At 43.9% G+C, this 22,650-nt stretch overlaps 1 protein-coding gene across 5 annotated transcripts in view; it reads left to right on the forward strand.

Annotated features, from left to right (window-relative positions):
* The first annotated feature begins 7,047 nt into the window (after window positions 1–7,047).
* Window positions 7,048–22,650, forward strand: part of KIF16B (kinesin family member 16B) — a 296,531-nt gene continuing 280,928 nt past the window's right edge. For all 5 annotated transcript variants that reach the window (XM_045885380.2, XM_064572797.1, XM_054510002.2 and 2 more), the window contains exon 1: window positions 7,048–7,204. In XM_045885380.2, the coding sequence (XP_045741336.1) occupies window positions 7,158–7,204 (47 nt within the window). In that variant the 5' untranslated portion in view covers window positions 7,048–7,157. The remainder of the gene's footprint in view (window positions 7,205–22,650) is intronic.

The raw sequence follows: 22,650 nt of genomic DNA on the forward strand, positions 1-22,650 counted from the left end.
GAATCTCATCTGCATAGTGTTTACATGGGTATAAATATATAAAGCAATTCATCAAGCTGTACACTTAAGATTTGTATGCTTTATGGGCACCAGTGAATGCATTTTACATTTTATTTAAAAAATAAATGAAGACAAAAAATGTCTGGCATACTTAATACTTAAGAGATAGGGAGAGAGATGGGATGCTGGGACAGAGAGGGTTAAATGACTCTCTACGACCCTCTGGGGGGACTAGGATGTTTGAGGATAGCAGGCAAGAAGGCTGTGGACCCCAAAAACAAATGTCACAAGGTCACAGTCTTACTTAAGGCTGACTCTTTATATCAGTGTGTGTTTGTGGGGGTTTTTTGTTTGTTTTTCTTCTGTTTCTTTATTCAATTCTACTTCTGACAGCTGTGTTTCCATTTCTAGCAATTTTTCCAACACATCCTCTGCTGGAGAGTGCAAAGAGAAGGCCTAAGCTCTGAGGACACAGACATTTGGGTCAGAAGCTATATGACTGTTGGCAAATTTCTCCATACTTTTTCATCTGGCAAATTTTTCCTCAATGAGTCACTCGTTTATACAGAAGACTTGGTGTCTCAGGGATCTTCATGGACATTAATCTTTCAGCAACAAGTTTGAAACACCCCATTTTGTACTAATATTCCTTTTAGAGGGTTTGAATGGTTTCTGGAACATACTTTCTGGAGCAGTAACAGAGAACTATAAAAACTCCATGGCCTCATTATCACCTCATTTGCACAGGGCCAGTTGATCGGTATGATATCAATTCTGTTAATTCTTCCCTGGAGTGCAGTGGGGCAGAGTCCCACTTACTTTTTTACACAGAACAAAAATGGCTACAGCTCCTAAGCATCTGACTTTATGCCCAGAAATACAGAAAAGTTCATATGTGTGCCTACCTCCATCGGTAATGGACCAGAGTCACATGGGAGCATGGTGGGCTCCTCTTAACATGGATGGCAAGAATAGCCATCCTCCACCTCTGAGGTCAGGGAGAAAGGCAATTTAAACACATTCTTGAATATACTGGGATAGGAGTTTTGCCGGTTTTGTTTTTTGTACTTTGAATAGGCAGATAGAGTTTATTTTCAGGTTATTGGTCACTGAGATATTTTGGATCCAATTGTGCTGCCATCAAGCCCTGGACATATCCCAGAACTACAAAATGCAATACTGGCCCCATAATTGTCTGTCATGAGCCTTGGGGGCTGCTTTGCCGTGGCTGAACCCTCTACAATCCATCTGTCAGCCTTGAAATGCTTCCCTTTTCTGGTTCAGGGGTGCAATGAAGCAAGCTACTGGGAGCCGTGCCTTCAGTAATCCTACCAAGGTTTAAACAGTCACAGGGTGGGTTAACAGTGTGAAGGTTCAATGAGGTGAATCCGATGAACAAAGTATTTTATTTCTAGGCTTAGTTTTGCCTGGTAGCATTTGTCTCCTTATGTAAAGAGAGTGCAAATTACTATCCCATCGTCTTCTCTACTGTATTGAATTATCAATATAATTGTAATCAGCACTTCTGGAAAGTGCTGATGGCCTATTTTGTACTTGTTTGTGTTAATCAATGTTAATTACAAAGCAAGCACAGGGGTTAACAAATTATAATGGGTTTAATTAAGCTTGACAGTAACAAATGGCATAACCTTTATGTTATGACCTGGTTAGAGGAACAAAAAAGGACAAAATGTGCCAAAGAATCATCACATAAGAAGTTCATATTTATATACTGGTTTATCTACAGAAATAGAATAATGTAATGAGTTTATTGGTTTTTCTAATTATCAACTTCAACATTTACTGATCTGGCAACACTGAAGTACAGAGAACTATAAGACCTGTTTTTAGCCTTAAAGGATTTATAATCTGATGGGAAGTGAGACACAAGAAAACCAGGATTTAAAATTCTCCAGTGAGGGCGCCTGGGTGGCTCAGTTGGTTAAGTGTCTGCCTTCCAGCCTACGTCATGATCCCAGGGTCCTGGGATCGGGTCCCGCGTCAGGCTCCCTGCTCAGAGGGGAGTCTGCCTCTCCCTCTCCCTCTGCCCATTCCCCTCCCCCTTCTTAAGCTCTCTCTCTCTCTCGCTCGCTTGCTTACTCTCCCTCAAAGAAATACATAAAATCTTTAAAAAAAAAAAAATTCTCCAGCGAGTAGCAAATGAGTGCTGTCAACTATGGTGCAAAGCATTTGGTAGAGGGAGTGATTGCTGTGAATTTGTACCCTGGGGGAAGACTACAGATGGTAGAACCCAAAGGATGAACTGAAGGCAGGAGAAAAGGAGAGGGGATGGCATTCCTGCTGGATGCAAAGCTGAATCAAAGGTGTGTAGGTGGAAATGCAGAGAATGTGTTCAGAGAGCATGTCTTCGTCCATGAATCTGCTTCACTGATTTAAGTTCCACTGAGATGGGTGGGTGGTGAGGAAAGTGGTCTCCATAGTCTCGCTGCTGGTCTGAGCCTGTCTGCCTGTCTCCTCATGTGTAACATAAGAAACAGCCATGAAGACTCTTCCAGCTCCAGACTACACCCCCAAAGCCCTTGATGAGGGCCCTGGTTCACAGCTGTTTTTTATGTCACTCATATTTCTGTATGATTAAAGGTCTCCTGAATCCCCATATCCATCTAAAACCTTTCTTATTATATAAGATAGGATGTATTTGAATGTAGCCAATAGCACACACATACCTTAAACCAAACAACTTAAGCAACAAATTGGGTTTTTGCTCATGAGATTTGTCAGGGAGGAAAAAACCCTTTTCTCTACTCTTAAGTTACAACCTGGGGTGTGTGAATTAAACTGGTGGATGAAAGATTAACAGGAGAAAGGGCTTATTTTGTCTGCATATGGAGGGCATCACAGAAAAGAAATGAAAATTCCCCAAAGTGCTCAGACCTAGGAGCTTACATACCATTTTAACGAAGGGTGATAAATTGCAGAGGAGACCAGACAAAGGAAAAGGGGCAGTATATTGTGAGAAGGTAAATATATGAGGGAAATTAATAGAAGATGAGGGTTTTTTTAGACTCTCTCCAGTAATAAGGACAGTTCTTCTGTTGGTAGGGGAGAGGAGAGAAGAAGCACCTTCACAAAGGGAAATTTATGTCCTTTTAGGTGGATGGGGGAGAGAAAAGTGCTCTGAGTTTGCTTCTTCTTAATTGCCTTCAGGTTAATTTAATTCTCATGTCAGAGTGGCATATTTTGGGGTGGAATACTCTGATCCCCTCAATCAACAAGAAGTGGTTCTGCCAGTCTGGATGTGCTCTGTCACTCTGGGCTGCCCTCACTCATCCATCTATGATCAGCTAATGAGTTGGCTGGGGCGGGCTGGGGCCAGGTGACCCCACTCCCATGTCTGGTGGTTGGCTGGCTATTGGCTGTGGCACTGGCTTTGACTGGGTCACCCCATCATTCAGCAGGCTAGCCTGGGCTTGCTCACATGACAGCAGCAGGGTCCCTGGAGTAAGACTGGAAGCATGCAAGGCCTTTTGAAATCTAGGTTTGAAGTAACAAAGTTATTCTGCAGCGTTTTGTGAGCCAGAGCAAGATACGAGGGCAGCCATATTAGAAAGGTGGAGAAACAGACTCCAACCTTGCTTGGGGGTTGCTGCAATGTGACATTCCAAGGTGTAAGAGCAGGAGGGGAAGCATTTGTAACTATCTTAAAATTTCTCACACTGTTTTAGGTAAAGAGGCTTTCTCACTATTCCTGGAGCAAGACCCCTGCATTTGTTCAATGTATTTTTTCCTGGCTCAGAAGTCAGCTCTTCACCCATCTTGGAGTTCAAATTCCATCCCTTCTGCAAGGCCCATCTTCAAAACTAATTTATCCATGGAACTTTACCTCAGCCCTTCAACTAAATGCGGTTTCTCATTCTGAAGAGTTGAAATATTGCCACAGACTCTACGAGTCCATAGATTCTGAACTATTTGTAACCACAGGTACAGTTATATGCAATTGAAACAATCTTTTTTTCATCTTAGTATAAGAAATGACTATGATTTAGGGTGATAGTTTCTATTAAATTGAATCTTCTGTGATTTCTTCATTCACTTCTGCTGTAAAAGCTGGCATTCATAGCTACCTGCTATAGCTTTGTAGCAAAATTTCTATGTATGACCTTTGTGATTATCTTTACTGTTACTTTGCAGTTCAGGTTTCACTCAGGCTTTTTCAAATTACCTTTGCATTTAAGGTTTAGAATTTTAGAAGATCCTAAATTTACCTTTATATTTTATGACTTAGAAAATGAAAATGGTTCTGGTTTTGGATTTGATATCTGTAATTTCTGTCTCTGAGATACTATGCATTTGTTTGAAAACCAGAACACTTATTTTTGTTTATTGGCTCAACTGCATCACCCCTAAATTCAGCTTGAGTTCCATGATGTAAGATACCCCCACAAGGAGATATTAAGTGTACTATGTGATAGAATGCTTGAGATTGGTACTTCTAGCACATAGGAAAACAGATGGGTTTCTGAGATGTCAGTTGTATCCTATGTTCCAATTTAAGTGTGTCCGTTTGCTGTTTATCAAGGTTTTTTAAAAGTCATGTTTGTGAGAGAGTAAATCAATTTTATTCCTTAAAGGCCAGGGGAAGAAATGCATAGCTGGATATATAGCTGATAGGGATGTTGTTGTTTTTTTTTTCTCTGATGATCGTATTTTAAGATGATTCAAATATTTTGTGGTGGAGTGAACATTCTATTCTAGTGCTAGCTCACTTTGAAATGAACAAGACTCAGGGAGTTTCGATCACTCAGAACTATTTGGCAGTAAAGAGATTGCTAAACATCAGAAAAAGAAAAAAGAACAATAAATGAAGACCCAAATAAACTACATCAAAACAAGCAAAATACCCCCCTCATCCCCACTGCAGTGTCCCTTTGTGAGTTGAGGCCTTACTGCCTAGTCAGAAGCTCCATGCCAGATGTCTGGAGTCTAGTGTGTCTGTGGGGCTGCGGGGTTGCAATGCTGTTTTGTGTCAAATGGCAATGTCACAGAAGGTCAGCGGGTTTATGGGCATGTGTAGGCTGCTGGAAATAAAGAACGAAACTTCACAACCAACCAACCAATAAAACCCCAGGCAGAGCAAATCGCTTTAATTAGTAAGAGAACTCCTCCTACAAAGTTTAATTCGTCGTCTTTCAAAAACTGAGCTCTGGCGCTGCAGGGCGTGGGCCCCTCGAGTGTTCCGTGCGCCCAAACCCCCGCAGAGTGGTCAGGAGCAGTGGTGGCGGTGATTGGCGCGGGTGCCGACCTACACCCTACCAGTAGGGAGGCGCGCGCCTGTTTGTCCCCGCGCAGCTCCCATATAAGGCGGACCCCGCCCCCGCCTGGGGTGGCGAAGGCGGCGCGCGGGCTCCCTGGCGGCGCCTCTAACCAGCCCGCCCCTACCGCGCATGCTCGGGACGTCCCGGTCCACCTTCCGGCGCTCCTTGTTTTCCTGCAGCTCGCGTGGTCAAATCCGTACCCAGCTTTGCGCCAGCAAAGTCGGGGAAAACCCAGGGTTTTCAGGGTTCTGGAAGCAAATGGGAGGCAGATTCCGGGCTAGCTGCCGGGCTCTAGGGAAGCTGATGAAATAGTGATTTCATATCTGAGTGGGTCACATTTGCCGACATCATCTCACCTAATGCATTAGTCAACTCCATGGAGTTGTTTCTATTGCTGTAAGGCAAAAGCCTTCGCGGTGCCCCGCAATGCAGACTGGAGGACGACCAAAGCTAGTGTTAGTGAAGGAGCTGGGGCTCAAACCCAGCAGTCCAGCCTCCACTCCCCGTGGCTTCCCGTCAGCTGCCCGAAGGGGCAGTAAGGGTGGGGTCCTGGGGCTGGGCTGGGGTGGGTTGTTTGTGCTGAGGGGCCCTGAGTGGGGCGGTAGGAGGAAGGCAGAGCTCAGGTCTGGGTTAGGGCTCGCAGGTAACCTGTGGCTCACAGGGGGGGCTCTTGGGTGTGTGTGCACAAATGCTTGAATGAATGGCTGAATGAATTTACATTCTTCAGAAGAGGGAGGTGGTGGGGTGGGGTGGGATGCGGGGGAGAAGGACTCAGGAAAAGAGGCTAGGTCTGCCCTCAATTCTTAGGTCCTAAGTTTTTTTTTTTTTTTTAAGATTTTATTTATTTGACAGAGAGACACAGCGAGACAGGGAACACAAGCAGGGGGAGTCAGAGAGGGAGAAGCAGGCTTCCCACTGAGGAGGGAGCCCGATGCGGGGCTCGATCCCAGGACCCTGGGATCATGACCTGAGCCGAAGGCAGACGCTTAACGACTGAGCCACCCAGGCGCCCCTTAGGTCCTAAGCTTTAAAGAGAAGGTCGCTCTCACCCCTTAATACGTTATGATTAACTGAAAAAACAAAACAAAAAACTACTGAACTGTAACGTAAGCGAAAAAAAGTCCCACGAAGATCTGATTTCAGACAATGTAGCCATTCTCACCCGCATATTTTAAACATCCAGTACCCTTTTTATTTTCATTTCTCGGTGTCCCTGAATTGAGGGGTCCAAAACACACAACTCGGTTGGGTATATTGCAGCAGAGAAGGCCCTAGTGGATGGAGCTCCCCACAAACAAGCTATGATAATCTCCGTCCCTCAGATTCTTGCTCTGTAAATTGGGTGAGCTAACTCCTGCACTGTGGGGGGTAAAGTCAGTTCCTAGTTAAGGGCTGAAAAACTGTGTTTTCGGTAATCAGAGCCCCAGGATTGAGGTCTCTGCTCTGGCCCTACATTACTGCGACACCTTCCTCTTCCTCCTCCTCCCCCGTTTCTCAGGTGATAAGGCTGGGTTGCAGCTTTCCTGAAGTCACTCCTCCCCGGTGACTGACCGTTGGTGACTTCCGGGCCACGTCCTGCAGAGGTTCCTCCCGAATGGGCGACCTTAGGTTGTGGCGCTCTGGCATCCCGACCCCGCCCCTCCCCGCCGCCGGGCCGCCGCCAAACCCCGGCGCGCGGATCACGCCGGACGGAGCCGCTCTGGGCATGCTCAGTGGCCCGGCAGGTGGGGCCGCCGCGGGACGCCGGGTCCGGCCGGGAGCAGAGGGGCGGGGGCAGAGAGAGGGAAGTGGGCGGGAGCTGAGAGCAGAGTCGCGAGAGTCGCCGGCGGTCGCGGGGCGCTGGGCAGGTGGGAGCCCGCGCGGGCCGGGCCGGGATGAGCAATGGCATCAGTCAAGGTGGCCGTGAGGGTCCGGCCCATGAATCGCAGGTGAGTTGGGGGAGGCCATAGGCGGCCCCCCGATGCGCCCCCACCCGGAGGAACCTAGTCTCCAATTCCCCTCAAAGGCCAGCCTGGACTTAAGTGTCACGGGATGGTCTCTGGCCCACTGGTCCCTGGCTGTGGCCTCTGGGGGCCTGGAGCACTTCACGCTTTGCTGTCCCTTTTACGCTGCCCTGTTCGGACAGCTCTGGGGATACAGAGTTCACGAGGCCAGGAGAAGAGTCCTGTCCCACTAACTTGTGGAGGTTTACATGTTTCCCCTTTTCAGAAGCGTCAGGGGATCACTTTCATGAAGGCTTAAAATCCTTCTGGGGGAATATGAGAGGTCATGGGACACCACAGCTGTCAAGCGAACTCCCCTCAATTGTGTCAACTCAGAAGTTCTCTGTTAACAACAATATTTTTAATTGCTTAGTGAGAGATGATTTCAATTCCCTGAATGTGAACCCTGACTTCTAATAGGTAACTGAGCAGTTCTTAACTTCCATTCCAGAGTAGATGGGAAACTTCAGCAAAGTTTTCGCTTCAGGGGAAAACAAAATCAAAGACACTTAGGCACACGTGTTGGAAATCTGCTTGTGTTAAGAGATGGGAAGAGTTATAAACCATTTAGAATCCAGTCTTGTATTTTTCTACAAAGAAATGCTTTTCAGAATGATTTGACTCTTTATTCTTTGAAAAATAATCCCAGCTTCCTTCTCAATGACTTCTTTATAATCAGTATAGAAAGATGCTTTAGAAGAGTTACTGTTTAAATTGGTTTAACTTTAAAGAATGAAGTAGACCTAAATGGGATGTGTCCTTCGGAGTTGACAGGCCCAGTTCACACAAGTCCATTTGTTTTTATTGGCTTCTCAGTCAAGTTGTTGGACATTTGATTTACCATATGGCCTTTCCACTTTCTCATATCAACTTGTGGAGGTCATTGTTTGGTAGTTCTGACAGCTGATTGCGGCATCCAAAGATCATAAAATCAAGTTATTGCCAGAATCTTCTTTGACTCACCTGAATCTGTTTTTTCTGTTGGCAAATAGGGAATCATTACTCTGGTTTGTAACTGTTGAAAACCAGCGCTTTTGTCGTTTTTAAGTTATTTGTAAAGCTTTTTAGGAAGGAGTTTGACTTTTTTGTAAGTCCAAAGAGAATATGGATGTTGCTATGTATATTCAGTCATACAAGACAAACAGACCCCAAAGTCATTTAGATGATTTAAAAAGATTTTTCTTTATTCTGGATTTACATGTATAAAGAAGTTCCTTTCTCTCTTTGGAATAACATGAACACATGCTAGAGGATTGTATTGGTAACTTTAGAAAGCACCTACCAAGTGCACAGCATTGTCCTGGGAGCTATATGGGGGATAAGGTGAATGAGGTTTAATGAGTGTCTTCTGAGGGCCTACTATCTAGTGGGGGAGGGACTACATACTGGCAGGACTCTCCTAAAACATGGGGCTGGTTGGGAGTGATGGTCCAAGTGCAGTCCTTTGTCAGTCGTAGGCCTGGAGCCCAGTTATATGGAGGGGCTGCAGGAAACGTCCAAAAGCCATGTGCTTTGAGGTGGTAGATTGAAGTGATGGTATTTGTACTTTCAGCAGAGAACTTTGGTGGTGGCATCAGGATTAGGGCAAGAGCTAAGGAAGTAGCAGTCTGGACCAAAGGCATAAATGGGAAGGCTGGATAGATACACCGAGACAGTTTCCTGGAAGAATTGAGAGGATTTTGCTGATCCTTGGATGGGAAGGAGGGGGAAGGGGAGAACGTAGAACCATTAACTGAGGTTTGATGGTCAAGGAGGTGGAAGAGGTTCGGGGACGGTGGATAGTGAGGTTGGTGTATTCTCTCTTGGATCCCTAGAGTCATATGAGATACAGTGTTAAGAACAAGCACAGTGTTGTCACAGAATGAGTGCTGCCCTCGTATTGACCCTGTTGATCTATCTGAAGTGTGGGGAGGGCATCTGTCTCTTTGGTGATGTTCAGTAGCATGTTAGAAACATGGGTTTAGGTCTCAGGTAATTTGAGGACTGACATTTGGAAAGCTTTTGCACACAGATGACAGTTTAAGAATGTTACAGTGAGGGGCGCCTGGGTGGCTCAGTCGTTAAGCGTCTACCTTTGGCTCAAGCCATGATCCCAGGGTCCTGGGATTGAGCCCCACATCGGGCTCCCTGCACAGTGGGAAGCCTGCTTCTCTCTCTCCCACTCCCCCTGCTTGTGTTCCCTCTCTCGCTGTGTCTCTCTCTGTGAAATAAATAAAATCTTTAAAAAAAAAAAAAAAATGTTACAGTGAGGAGATTTCTCAGGAGAAGAAAATCTTATCTTTATGTGTATATGGACATACATGCACACATACGTATACACATATGTGTGTATATATAGAGAGAGTGGGTTAAAAACATGTTACAGTGAGAAGAAAAGGATTGGATACTGGGATATACTTTTCTTTAGAATTCTAGGGAGAAGATTGGCTTGCCCTTCGTGGAGGAACCAGCACAGCAAATTGTCATGGCAGGGAAAGGAGCAGTGTCTCTTGAAGGAGGTGGTGGTTGTTGGTGTCAGATGTTGCCAAGATGGTGCCCTGAGGGTGTAAGATGAGGTCCTTGGTCTTGGAGACAGGAACGTTGGTAACCTTCCAAAGGGCAGTTTCAAGGAGAGACAATGACCCAGAAGTTGGCAGTGGAATGGAAAGAGGCATACAAATGGCCAACCAAAAGTACCTGACCTAAACATGCAAATTATAATAGCAGAAGAAACCTTTTTTTATCAGTGAGATTGGTGGACGTTGACTGAACATCAAGTGCTGGCAAAGGAGTGTTGATGAAATCATCTAAAGGGTCAGAACCTCTGAAACTTTCTTATTGGGAAATTTAACAGGAACTGTCAAGATTAGAAATTTATAAACCCACCAATTGGGCAGTTTCATTTCTGAGAATTTATTTTATGCATTATATTCCTACCTACCAGGATGAACGTGGGATTGCAGATGTAAAATTTTTGTTCTGTTAATCTTTAGAGGAGTTTTAGGCAAAGAGGGAGCAACCAGCAGAAAGCAAAGGCCTGGGGTATTGGAAGGTGAGGACTGGTGTTGCAGACTCTAAAAGGATGGAGGCACAGGGTGAAATGTGACCTTCTGAGCCAGGAGCCTTTGCAGTAACTAGTCCTTGCCAACAAACACCCAGTGCTTGATTCAGGCTAAGATGTGATGCCTTTATTTTTACTACCGTGGTGCTTTGGGTTATGTGGCAGAAGTAGTTTTGAAAGAGCCGTTACTTTGCATCACATCACAGCAGCTGCCTTTCCCGAGAGTTCCCTCTGTGGCAGTGGTACAAAATCTAATTTAATCTTTGTAACAGTCTTAGTAGGTACAGACTATTATTGTCATGCCGTAGTACAGATTGGGAGACATAGTAAACTTGCCCGAAGTCAATTTCTGAGGATGGTCACAGCTCTACTTTTTTGAAAATGAGTAAAACCTTCGCCAAAACAATTTGCTTATAGTTTTTTATGGGCACATTTTAACATTTATGTATTGTCTTTTTATGCCTTATGTATGTAGTCTTATGTATTCCTTTTTCTTTGTGATTTCTTCCATTGTTCTTAGGCCTGGCCTTTTCTTTTTTACTGGTTTCATTTTTTTAATAATTTTACGAGATACTTTTTTTTCCAACAAAAATAATGATTTGGTAACTAATTTGTCCATTTCCTTTTGGTTTCACTTGTTTGTTTTTTTCATGGAAACACTAGATGATTCTGTCCCTCTTTTTTTTTTTTCTTTTAAAGAGAGTGTGAGAATGCTGGGCCTGGACGGGCAGAGGGAGAGAGAGAATCTTAAATAGGCTCCATACTAAATGCAGAGCCTGATCTCACAACCCTGACATCATGACCTAAGCCGAAATCAAGAGTCCAACACTTAACCGACTGAGCCACCCAGGCGCCCCAGTAGATGATTCTCTACTGCCATTTATCCTGTCCCATTGATTTGCTAGTGTTGATGGGGCTGGGATCTGAGGGCAGACTGCGTAGGTTCCAGTATTGGCTGTCATTTACAAGCTGGGTTAAATTTGAGCAAGAGACTTAATTGTTCCAAACCTCAGTTTTTGCAGCTGTAAAATGGGTGATAGTAATTATACATACCTTATAGGTCTTTTTTCATATATATCTTTTACCATGATTCACAGATGACACATTTGAAAGCTCTATAGATATGTAAAAGATTGAAGCTCTAGATAGATATGTAAAAGATTCATGAGGTGTTACATGCAGTTCACTCATATTTTCTGTTCTGTCCTATTTTATTCTCTTGTCTTGTTAAAAAATGCTATTTCTAGATCCACTAAATTGACTTCAAGATCTATTAATGATTTGCAGTTGGCAATATGAAGAACAACCGTTGTGAGGGTCAAAGGAGATCGTGCATGTGGATAACGCTCTCCACACAGTACCTGGCATGCAGCAAGGGCTCTGTAAAGATTGGTTATTGTTATTACTGTTATTTTTTATAATTTAATGATTGTAACTTTATTCAATAACAATATATGAGATGTTTTTTTTTTTTACTAAAAAAATATTTACTGAGTGCTGGCAACAAGCCAGGTGATAGCTTTTTAATGTGCTTTCTTATCTGATAAGGCAAGACCACCTCATTCCTTCCCTTTTCTGACTGTTTTTAGCTTTTCTTTCTGATTAGCTTCTCAGGTGGAATTCACAGTCATGTTTAGCAAGTTAAAAAGAGAAGAAGGAAAAAAAATCACCATTGGTATTTTGACTGGGATTGACCTCTTTAGGGTATACTGAAGTCTCATTTTAAGAGTGTCAGGGACTAGTTCGCGGTGGTCTCTTGGATCTCTGATGAAGACAGCAGACGGCTCGGGTGTTAGGGTTGGGAGACATCTGTCTAGATGCTTCGAGGCATCAGGCATCATGCTCTTCTCTTTACCGTGGCAACTTCCTTTCCTGCTCCCACCAACTGAGTGACTGAGGGCTTTTTATGCCCATTTGATAGAGGGGAAACTGAGAGCCCTCGCGTAATAGTCCCTTCAGTCTGGACTTGAACCAAGTCTGTCTTACTCTCATTTCTGAAGCTCCTCCATTATACAGAACACTTAGATGAGAGGAGGGCGGGGGACTGCAAGGCAGGTAGGAACGAGTGCAGTTACCAGGGGTTTTAGACCAACTGAAGCTTTGTGTAAGAATTAGTTGAGAGGCGGGTAGACAGGTAGACAGGGTGTTGTGAGGACTTTCCTTTGTTAAGCTTGGGAGTTTGGGCTTTCATTCTCCGGTTTGCTGGCTAGTATGGTAGCATTGGCCTCATGTGGTTATTTTAGTTAACATTAAGTAGAATTAAAATTTAGTTGCTCAGTTGCACTAGTCATGCTTTAAATACTCAGTAGCCCGCGTATTGAACAGCACTGATATAGCGCACGTCCATCATTGTGGAAAGTTCTGTTGGATGGTAAGACTGAACTGGCTTGAGTCCCAGATTTACCACTTCTGAGTTTTGTGCCTTGGCACTTAAGTGCCCTGTGCTTCAGTTTCTTCATGTGCAAAATGGAAATCTTCACAGGACCCACCCTGTGGGGCTGAGATGGTGACTGAATGCACTCACACTAACTAACAGTGTTGGGCCTCAAAGCGAGTGCTCTATAAATATTGGCTATTATTTTTAGACACTGGGGGCTATTGATGGTTTTAAAACAGGGTTGTCATTTGCCATACTATCTTCAGAAGTTTCATCTCATAGCAGGGAAGTGCTACCAGGACCAGCAACAATGAACTTTTATTTACTATTTGCCAAGTACTGTGCTAAGTGCCCTTTATGCACTATTATTATCCCATTGACTTTCCCATCATTCTCTGGGATGCGAGACCCGGGGCCTAAATGTCTATATGAGTGGGCAGAGGCCAGTGCAGGAAGACCATAAAGAATTGAAATATGACCCATGACGATGTGATTCTGGACTAGATTGGAGTTGTAATAGGTGTTAAAATTCAGCCAAGTACATTCAAAGTCTAATAGGCTTTATTAAGCAATTCACAAATCAGGCAGCATCCTCACGTAGCAAGTAGAAAAGAGCTCCAAGGAGTCGTACAAAATGGAAGGTTTTTATAGGAAGGAGGATGGGGCAAGAAGTTATTAACAGAAGAAAAGAAAGGATTGTTTCAGGCAAGGTCACCTTCCCGGAGGGAGAACAGAGAGTCTTACTGGGTGGATAACCTTGTCTTCCTTTGGGGGTTGGGGAGGGCCCATGTGACAGATTACCTCAATGGTGCCGACCAGAGACCTGTTGGCCAACTGTGTTCCTGGGGGTGGTTGAAATTGCAATTAGGTTAGATATTAAGCCCCAGTTTGGTGACTTGGCCTAGCATACGTGACTCCATTTTGGAAATAGGAACCATAGGAAAGGGCACAATCAAAGGATAAGACTTGCAAACAAAATCCTGAAGAAGCTTTCACTGTATTTTCTGACTGTGAAAATCATACATGCTTATAAAAACTTTATGCTCTGCAGAAAAGTGTACCAAAGAAATCAAATTGACAATCGCTCATAATTCCATGATCCAGGGATCACTACTTGTAAACTTTTGGTGCATTGGAATCCAGTCTTTTTTCCCCCTGTTTGTGTAGCAACATAATGTATACACTGTTTTATACCCTACTATTTGCATTTGCAAGAGACATCCTGAAGACAAATTGGCAGGCCACAGGGAGGCCAGAGTCAAAGACGAATGAGTGGTTTGGGATATTAAGTGGAAGAATGACCTTCCCCAAAGCCAGGACACCAGGATGAGCTGGTTGGGTTGGAGGGGCATGGTGGTGAGTTGAGTCGGCTCGGCTACTGGTGGGGGAGCCAGGCAGTAGGGACTCATGAGGTATCAGCTCTGCGATGCACATTTGGACATGGGTTGCTTGAAGGTGATAGTGGATGTGGTAGAAGTGAGTTTGGTTTCCAAGGAGGACCATAGTGAAGAAGGAAGAGGGGTAGCAGAACTGCATAATTGGCAGTGTCCTGGGCAAGTGGATTTTACTGGGTCTTTAGGACTCATTCCTTTTTTTGTACCACACTGATTCTCAGTGTGGTCTAGGGACAGTTGAGGATCACTGAGGCTCTTTTAGGGGGTTCCCAAAGTCAGAACTGTATTTGCAGTAATACTAAGATAGTTTTGCCTTTTTCACTCTTCTCTCATGGGGGTATGGTGGAGTTTTCCAGAAGCACCATGGTGTGCAATGATGTCATGGCTCATGTGCTCTGCATTCTATGTTTTAAAAATGTCTCCGTTTTAATTTCTTGTATGGTAACTGTCATGGATAGTACTCCTGTTCTGCTCCTTCCTGTGGGGCACAGGGCCTGACATAGGCCCCAGCCCTCACCTGGGCATCGAAAACCTGGGCTAGGAGGCAGAGGAGAAGTGTAGTGTGTGTGTTTTTGTTTTAAAGAAGAGGAACAGAAAACAAGTAGAGAGGTAGGGGGTTGGGGCAAGAAGGCTACCGGGCCAAGGGAGGGATGTAGGGAGGGATGGCGAGAAAGAGAGCCGTGGTTTCTCACACAGGGAGTGGAATAGCTGTGATGCTTCAGGTGAGGTTCCCAGGGAGGCTTGTGCTGTCACTTGACTCAGGGAGCTTGGAGCACATGGAGGTTTTATCCTTTCTTTTAGGTGGACTTGACAAGTGACATGAAGCAAGTGACTGATGATGTATTTTCACATTCAAAATTTAAAAAATATCTTAATGTGTATAAAGCACTTACCTAAGATGTGAGTACTGGTAGTTTAGAAAAAAAACAAAAAATGCTCTTTAGTGACATAGAGTACCAAATAAGCATAATTTAGTATTAACTTCTTTGTTTTACTGAAGGAGGCTGTGAGTGAGAGAGAGATCAAGAGTGTGTTTGTCTTTCTGTCTGTCAGAGGTTGTTTAGAAATGTCCAGTTGTGCGATATGTAGTGTTTTGGATTGAATTTGATTTATTTTGTACGTCCTCATTTCATGATTAATTTTGTAAATAATCTCAATAACCTTTGCTGTTTCTGTGGGTTCTAGAATTGGGATGCCATCTTGTTTTGTGAAGGAAAATTGTTATAGTTATACCTCCAGCCTGGGGGAGGACATGATAGTGCCTTATAATCCCCAGCCCCCTTCCACAGGACTGAGAGCCTCTGGTTTATTTTGGTGGCTTGGACTACCTTCTGTCCAGCTCCAGTTGCAGAGACAGTCCAGGAAAAAGTCCTTCATGGGAAGGTGGGCATCGTTCCCTTGGATTCAGCCTGCTGATTCGCATTAAGCACAGAGGAGGTCACTGCCAGCAGGGCCTGGAAGCTTCCCCTCACTGCCGGGCTCTGGGCTGAGCGCTTGTTTCCTGCTCTGTCCATTTCTAAATACATTCATTATTCATTGTTGCTGCATACTAGAGGGGAAATAGCTATTTCTGTGATCAGCGTAGACACTTTGGGCAAATTTCAGTGGGATATGTAAAATTTAAAGTCATTTGAGAAAGAGCTTTCACTAATGGTGTTGATAACGTGATTTTTGTCATCTGTTACTATTGCTAGTCACTCATTCACTTACTAGGAACTCTGCTAAGTCTTAAGTGATCACTGTCTAATTTAATTCCCAGCAACAGCCCTGTGGGGCTGAATATGGTTAGCTCCATTTTATGGATGAGAAAACTGGGGACCAGAGAAGGATCGGGTCCGGGCTCCAGCTTTATCACATCACACTGGTTTTCTGGCTTTATAGCATTTACCATTATCTGAGTGTATGTGCGTGTGCATGTATGTGTGCATATGAATGTATTTTTGTTTGTTTGCTTTTTTATTGGCTCCTTGCACATAAATTCTGTGAGAGCCACTAACCCTGTCGGTCTTACTCATGGCTGTTTCCCCAAAGCCTAGAACCATTCCTGGCAGAGATGGGTCCTCAGAAAATATTTATTGCATTAATAACTGCCACCTCTCCTGTCCCTCTCCCGCATCTTTCAGCTGTGGATGCTTATAAGGAATCAGGAATCCTTAGCCCAGCATCTTTTATAAGGAATCAGGAATCCCTAGCCCAGCATCTGTTATAAGGAATCAGGAATTCCTAGCCCAGCATCTGTAGGGGGTAAAGGGAGTTTCAATGATCCTTCTGTTGGGTATTAGGAAGACAGGAGAGGTGAAAGAGGCCTGGGGAGAGCCTGGGTGAAGAATGACAGCTCCAGAGCTTTCCCTGTGTATTAAGTTAATTATATGCAAATTACACATTGAATACTCATTATGTTTATTTCTTAAGGTTAGAGAATTGGCTATAAAACACTTACTGTGTTTAAATGATACATAGTTTATGGGACAGAACATTCATGTTCCTTTCTTCAGAAAAAGTTTTTTTTTAAACTTTTTATCCTGAAATTATTTTATTTTATTAAAAATATATTTTTTTTTATTTGACAGAGAGATAGTGAGAGCAGGAACACAAGCAGGGGCAGTGGGAGAGGGAGAAGCAGGCTTCCCGCTGAACAGGGAGCCCAATGCGGGGCTCGATCCCAGGACCCTGGGATTATGACCTGAGCCGAAGGCAGACTTAATGACTGAGCCACACAGGCGCCCCCTGAAATAATTTTAGACTTACAGTTCCTCTATGCATTTCATCCAGCTTCCCCTAATATTAGCATCTTACATAACCATGGTACAGCTCCTGAACCAAGAAATTAACGCGGGTGCAAGACTATTATAGCTGGATTCTAGTTTTACCTCGACTGTCCGTCCTCTGTTCCAGGAGCCAGTGCTGGACCCCACACTGCACTTAGTCGCCGTCTCTCCTTAATCTCTTCTGGTCTGTGACAGCTCCTTGGTCTCAGAAGAGTGCCAGTTAGTTAGCTTGTGAGGTGGCCCTCAGTGGGTTTCTCTGATGTTTTATCATGATTGAATTGAAGATGCAGTTTTGGTGAGAACACCACATAAGTGATCTTGTTCTCTTCATTTCACATCATGCCAGGGTTCATGGTGTCAGTTTGTCTCCTTAGTGGTGACATTGACCTTGACCACTGGTTAACCTGGTATCTGCTGGTGGTGTCTATGGTTGATAAATACCTGAAAGAGATAGTTTTTGGGAAAAGTTTTTGATTTCAGTTTGTAACACTAGTTTTTCCCCATAAGAACCCATTTCAGATGTTCCGGTAAAAATTATTGTGAATATAAGATTCATTTAAAGCATTCCCCCTACCCAACTTAGCGAAAAAGAATGTATCATACTTAAAACAAAAGACATTTGTGCTTTGGAAGGCTGATGATGATTGTACAGAACTGTGTACTTCAGACATTTTCAGTAAGACATTTATCAGCTCAGTGCATGCTGATGTCTTCTATTCTCTACTATGTCATTAAAAAAGATAATTGTTACCCACTAAATTCATTTGATGATCTGCAATTTGAAAAACACTAGTGTAGTGAATTTATTATCCAGAACAGAAGTTGGTAAAAGCTGATTTTTTTTTTTTACATGAGAGAACACTGAAGTTAGGATGATGTTAGATTGAAAGTCAGTCCTGTTTCCCCTAGGAAGTTGGGGGGCTCACGATCCCAAGAGGATAAGTCAAGCTTAGAGAATTTTCAACTTTTAAGAGTCTAGGATTCTGAACCCACTATGGGATGTCCACTCTCAAGAGCTTGCTTTCTTGAGCCCTCACGGCCTCATGTTCTCTCGCCAGGTTACACCTGCTGATTCTTGTTTTTAGGGTTTTATTAACAGAATCTAAACCATCACAGTGATTCTGCTTGAAAATATGCTTGGGGCAGAGGTAAAGCACTGTGTGAGCTCTCTCTTAGTGGGACTTAAAGTTCCCCAGGGAGGTTTCAAGGAAAAAAAAAAATTCAAGGTGATGGAGACTATCTCAAAAGTGAGAAAAAATGTAGAGATGAAGCTTTTAAAAATAGATTTTGGTCTGTTCTCTTCCTTTTCCAAAAGTTAGTGTTTCCCTGTGAGCTATCTTTACTTGATCAGATTGAAAGGCAATTGTGAGAAAAATGTCACTAGTCTGGGCTGGAGCTCATGTATGATGACCCAAATAAGGTATTACTCTTTTCTTCTTCTTATTTGTTTTGATGGGGGGAGGGGCGGTGTCTTACTAAGCATCCTGAAAGTATTGAACCAGAACTCTGTCCTATCTAAAACACTGAATTGGGGGCGCCTGGGTGGCTCAGTCGGTTAAGCATCTGACTCTTGATTTTGGCTCAGGTCCGGATCTCAGGGCCTTGAGATTAAGCCCCGCACTGGGCTCTGTGCTCAGCACAGAGTCTGCCTGAGATTTTCTCTCTCCCTCTGTCCCTCCCCCCTCTAATAAATAAATATAATCTTTAAAAAAAATAAAATGTTGCAGTGGTCTCTTATATGAACAGGATCAGGCACCAACAGGGTACTCCCCCCACCCCTGCCCTCACCCAGCTGCAGGTGGAGTGGTCCTTCTTTTCTTCTTTTTATTTTAATATTTAAAAATTTTTCATTATGGAACACTTACAGAAAGTTGCAGCATAGTACAGACATAGCTTTCACCCAACTTCCCTAAGTGTTCTAACCTTAGAAAATTATAATACAATTTAAAACCAGCAAAGTAACATTGACGCAGTACTATTCACTAATCTGATTTATTCAGTTCCCCAAGTTGCCCCACTAGTGTCTTTTTTTGGGTCTGAGTTCCAGTCCAGGATTGCACAATGCATTTAGTTGTCTTGTAAAACATTTTCTTAAACTTTTTTTTGTTCTTGGGGTCCACTTTGCCTATCCTGATATGATATTAAGGGTAAGAATAGATAACATTTCCCCTGGAATAGCTCTGTCCATTTGAAAGGTTGAGGAATTATGTCTCCTGGCATCTTTTGTTGGAATGTAGACATTTTGAGCTGTTCACACCTTGGTTGGCTTAATTATTCCACATGTCAAATGCAAAGGACATATGAGGACCTTTCATCCTGGATGGGGTGGAAGGGTCTGGAGTTCAGAATGAGTCAGGGGAAGGCAGGTCTCAGTGGTGTGTTAAGGATTGGTTTTAGGCATAATTAACTAAATCTGTAGTACAGGGGCCACAAACCCAATGCCTACAGGGACCAGACAGGCCTGCAACAATCCACGTTATAAACTCTGAGCACAGAGGATGGGATAAGTAGCTGCAGATTCTCAGCTTCATGGTTGGGGAGGTAATCGTGTGTGGAGGGGCACTTGATAGTTTCTGTAGCAAATTTACACCCCCCCTCCCCCCCCCCCCCCCGCCCCGCAACATACTTTTAATTGCTTGGCACTAAAGTTACCAAAGACGTTTATTTTTTACTCATGAAGGCAGATCACCGTGTGTAGTTGTGCTTTTCTATTTCCTGGAGGCTCTACTCTCTGGGGCCTCACCACCATCTCTTCAGCTAGCGGAAGGGAGCTGGAGGGTGGGGCAGTGTACCCACTTCTTGTCCTCCTTGGTGTGGAAGAGACGCATCACTGGTGCTCACCGTCCATTGGCCACATGGCCATACCTGGATGGGAGGAAGGCTGGGAACTATAGTGACTTTACTGGTTGGGACACTACTTTCCAGTGATAATTCTATACTGTAAAGGGGAAGTGTCTATTTCTACTGCGCCCTATGTCTTGAGAGACTACTCTGTCCCAGCCAGTGATACCATTGAGGAACTTTGCACTCGCCTTTCCATCTGGTACGGGTGTGATGCAGATGTCCACGTGTTCTGTTTCCGCCTTCCTTTAGTTAGATGTCACCTCTTCAGTGATCCCATTGAAAATATCATCTCCCTTCCCTGGTGTTCCCTATCCCCCTTCTCGATTTTTTTTTTCTTTATTACACTTTTCACAACTTAGCCTACTGTGTATTTTACTTATTTATTGGTATATTGTCTGAATCCCTCTATGAGGACAGGGGCCATTTCTGTCTCATTCTTGGTTATCTTTCTTGTGCTTGACATGTAGCGAGTGTTCAAGTGTTGAATAAAATGGGAACCTGGACTGATCAAATTCCCCAAATTTCAAATGTTGGCAAGGATTATAGCTAAAACAAGCAAACAGATCACTATGCAGGCCAAGCAGACCATGTCTGTGGGTGTGATGCTGGCTGCCAGCCTAGGCCTTGGGTGAGAGCCAGGTGCCAGGGACTGGGGCCAAAGACATGGGTTTGTTTTCTAGGTCCACCACTTGCTCATTGTGTGAGCTTGGGTGTGTCATTTTGCTTTTCTGGGTCTCAGATCCTTCTAAAATATGAGACTAATTGTCCTCCCTCTGTCCCCTACCCCATGTGACTGTGATGATTAAATGAGGTAGATGATACCTAAAAACACCCAATATGCCAGAGATGCTCAGTTAATTCTTGGACTTACTGAGTATCTAACTGTGCTGGTCCCTGTGCTAGGTATCAGAGGAATGCATGCTGAGTGGGGGCAGTCCCAGCAAAATTCCAGGGAGAGGGGAGGCTTGATCTGGACCTTGTAAGATGGGAAAGAGTCATAGCAGAAGAAAGATCTTTCAGTCATTAAGTATTTATTGAGCACCTGTGTGTATCGGGTGCCATTCAAAGATTGAAGATTCCTTGCTGAACAGGATGGATAAAGTGGCTGCCCTCAGAGAGCTTATACTTTCATATACTGCAGTCTAATAGAAGGCAATGTCATCCACCTATGTAATTTAAGATTTTCTGGTAGCCACATTAAAAAAATAAAAAAAAAAATAGGTGAAATTAACTTTAACCATCTATTTAACCCATTATATTCAAAATGCCATTTCAACACGAAATCAGTGGAATAAGTATAAATGAGATATTTTAAACTCTTTTCTTGTATTAATTCTTTGTAATCTGGTATTTTTTTTATACGGTGCAGCTCAATTTGGACTAACCACATTTCAAGTGCTTAGTAGCCAGATGTGGCCGGTCCCTGCTATATTGGACAGCACAGATGTAGGGAGTAAACAAAGATCATATGTAATGGCAGGTAGTTGGAAGTTCTATAAGAAAATAAAGGGGTAGGTAACCATAGATACCAGTGGTCAGAGAAGGACTTTTTGTGTAGATAAAAGAAGGTGATGAACTGTGGGAATATCTAGGAAGAATGGTCTAGGCAGAAGAAATAGCAAGTACAAAGGCCCTGTGGCAAGCACATGCACTGGATACAGAAGGCCAGTGGGGCCTCCTATGCAGTGAGATGGGGGGGGTGGTGTACATGTAGAGCCCAGTAAGCCATGGTAAGGTCTTAGGCTTATTGTATGTGGGGTTTGGGCCATTGGAAGACTTGGAAGAGTGAAAGAGTGGAGTGACCTGGTCTGACTTTAGTTGTCCAAAGGTCACTTGGGCCACTGGTGGAGAATGGCCTGTAAGGGGGCAAGAATAGAAGTGGGATGATTTGAGCAAGAGGTGTAGGTGTGTATGATTCATTTACCCTGCAAGCATTCATTGGCCACTTATGAAGTGCCAAGCATTGTGCTTAGGCATTGGGGATACCAGTGGGCATGATCTGTATCCTCAGGAAGCTCGGGCTAGCAAATGAGTGACCTGCTGGTTTGTGGTGGCAAGGTTGAGTAGACGGGTAGATGGAGAAGGCAGGGAGCCATTCTGTTGAGGCAGGTGTGGTGCTCTCTGGCTGTGCTGTTTCTTTGCTTGGCTGATCACCAAGCTAGAGTGTCAGGCTAAAGGAGCTTGAGCTTAGGTGACCTGTAAGACCTTCCTAGTACTGAGGTCAACAGCCTCTCTACGGTGGAACGAGGACAGCTGCTGCAGGTGAGTCAGGGAGATGGGGGCTGATGCTCAGTATGTTATGTGGGCAGTGGACCAGTGCTGGAGGCAGGAGGATAGTGAGGAGGGAAGGGAGGAACACTACAAAGCCAGGCTCTTTCTTTTCCCACAAGGGAAGCTGATTCCCAGGGGTAATGATAACTTAGCCTGCACTTTCTACTAACAAGTAGTTTTCAGATTTTCTGCTCTTTCTGATGACCAATACAGGACTTAAAGAATCAGCCGAAGGAATTCATTCTTCCTTTCCTGGAACATAAGTGCTTATGGAACTGATATGATTGTAATTTAGTCTTGGCTGGAATTCTTCTCTCCTTCGATTTTGAAGAGCCGGAGGATTTTGTGGTTGTTTCTGCTTTTACTGTCTTTTCCCTTTTTCCTTTTCTTCTGCTCTTTTGAGAGACAGCTATCGCTAATCAGTCCTAGATACATCTGATTTATTTTCTGTACCATCTTCCTTAGCCTTTGCAGCATACTTGTGGTTCTTGATTTGCCATTTCTTATTCATTTATTCATTCCTTCTTTCAGCAGACATTAAATGCTTTCTGCAAACGAGAAACTACTTTCTTTGTATGTCGGCTTTTCCTTGGAAGGATACCTTTGGATGGTTCCTTGATTAAATTAGTGAGGCAGAGATTTCACTGTCCTGTAATCACACACTTTCCCAGTCCTCAGTACAGTGGAGGTGTGCTAGA

This window comes from Mirounga angustirostris, unplaced genomic scaffold (assembly GCF_029215605.1).
Source record: "Mirounga angustirostris isolate CCGP_5_RB_7025 unplaced genomic scaffold, mMirAng1.0.hap1 SCAF_10, whole genome shotgun sequence".
In the NCBI taxonomy this organism is placed as follows: Eukaryota; Metazoa; Chordata; class Mammalia; order Carnivora; family Phocidae; genus Mirounga; species Mirounga angustirostris.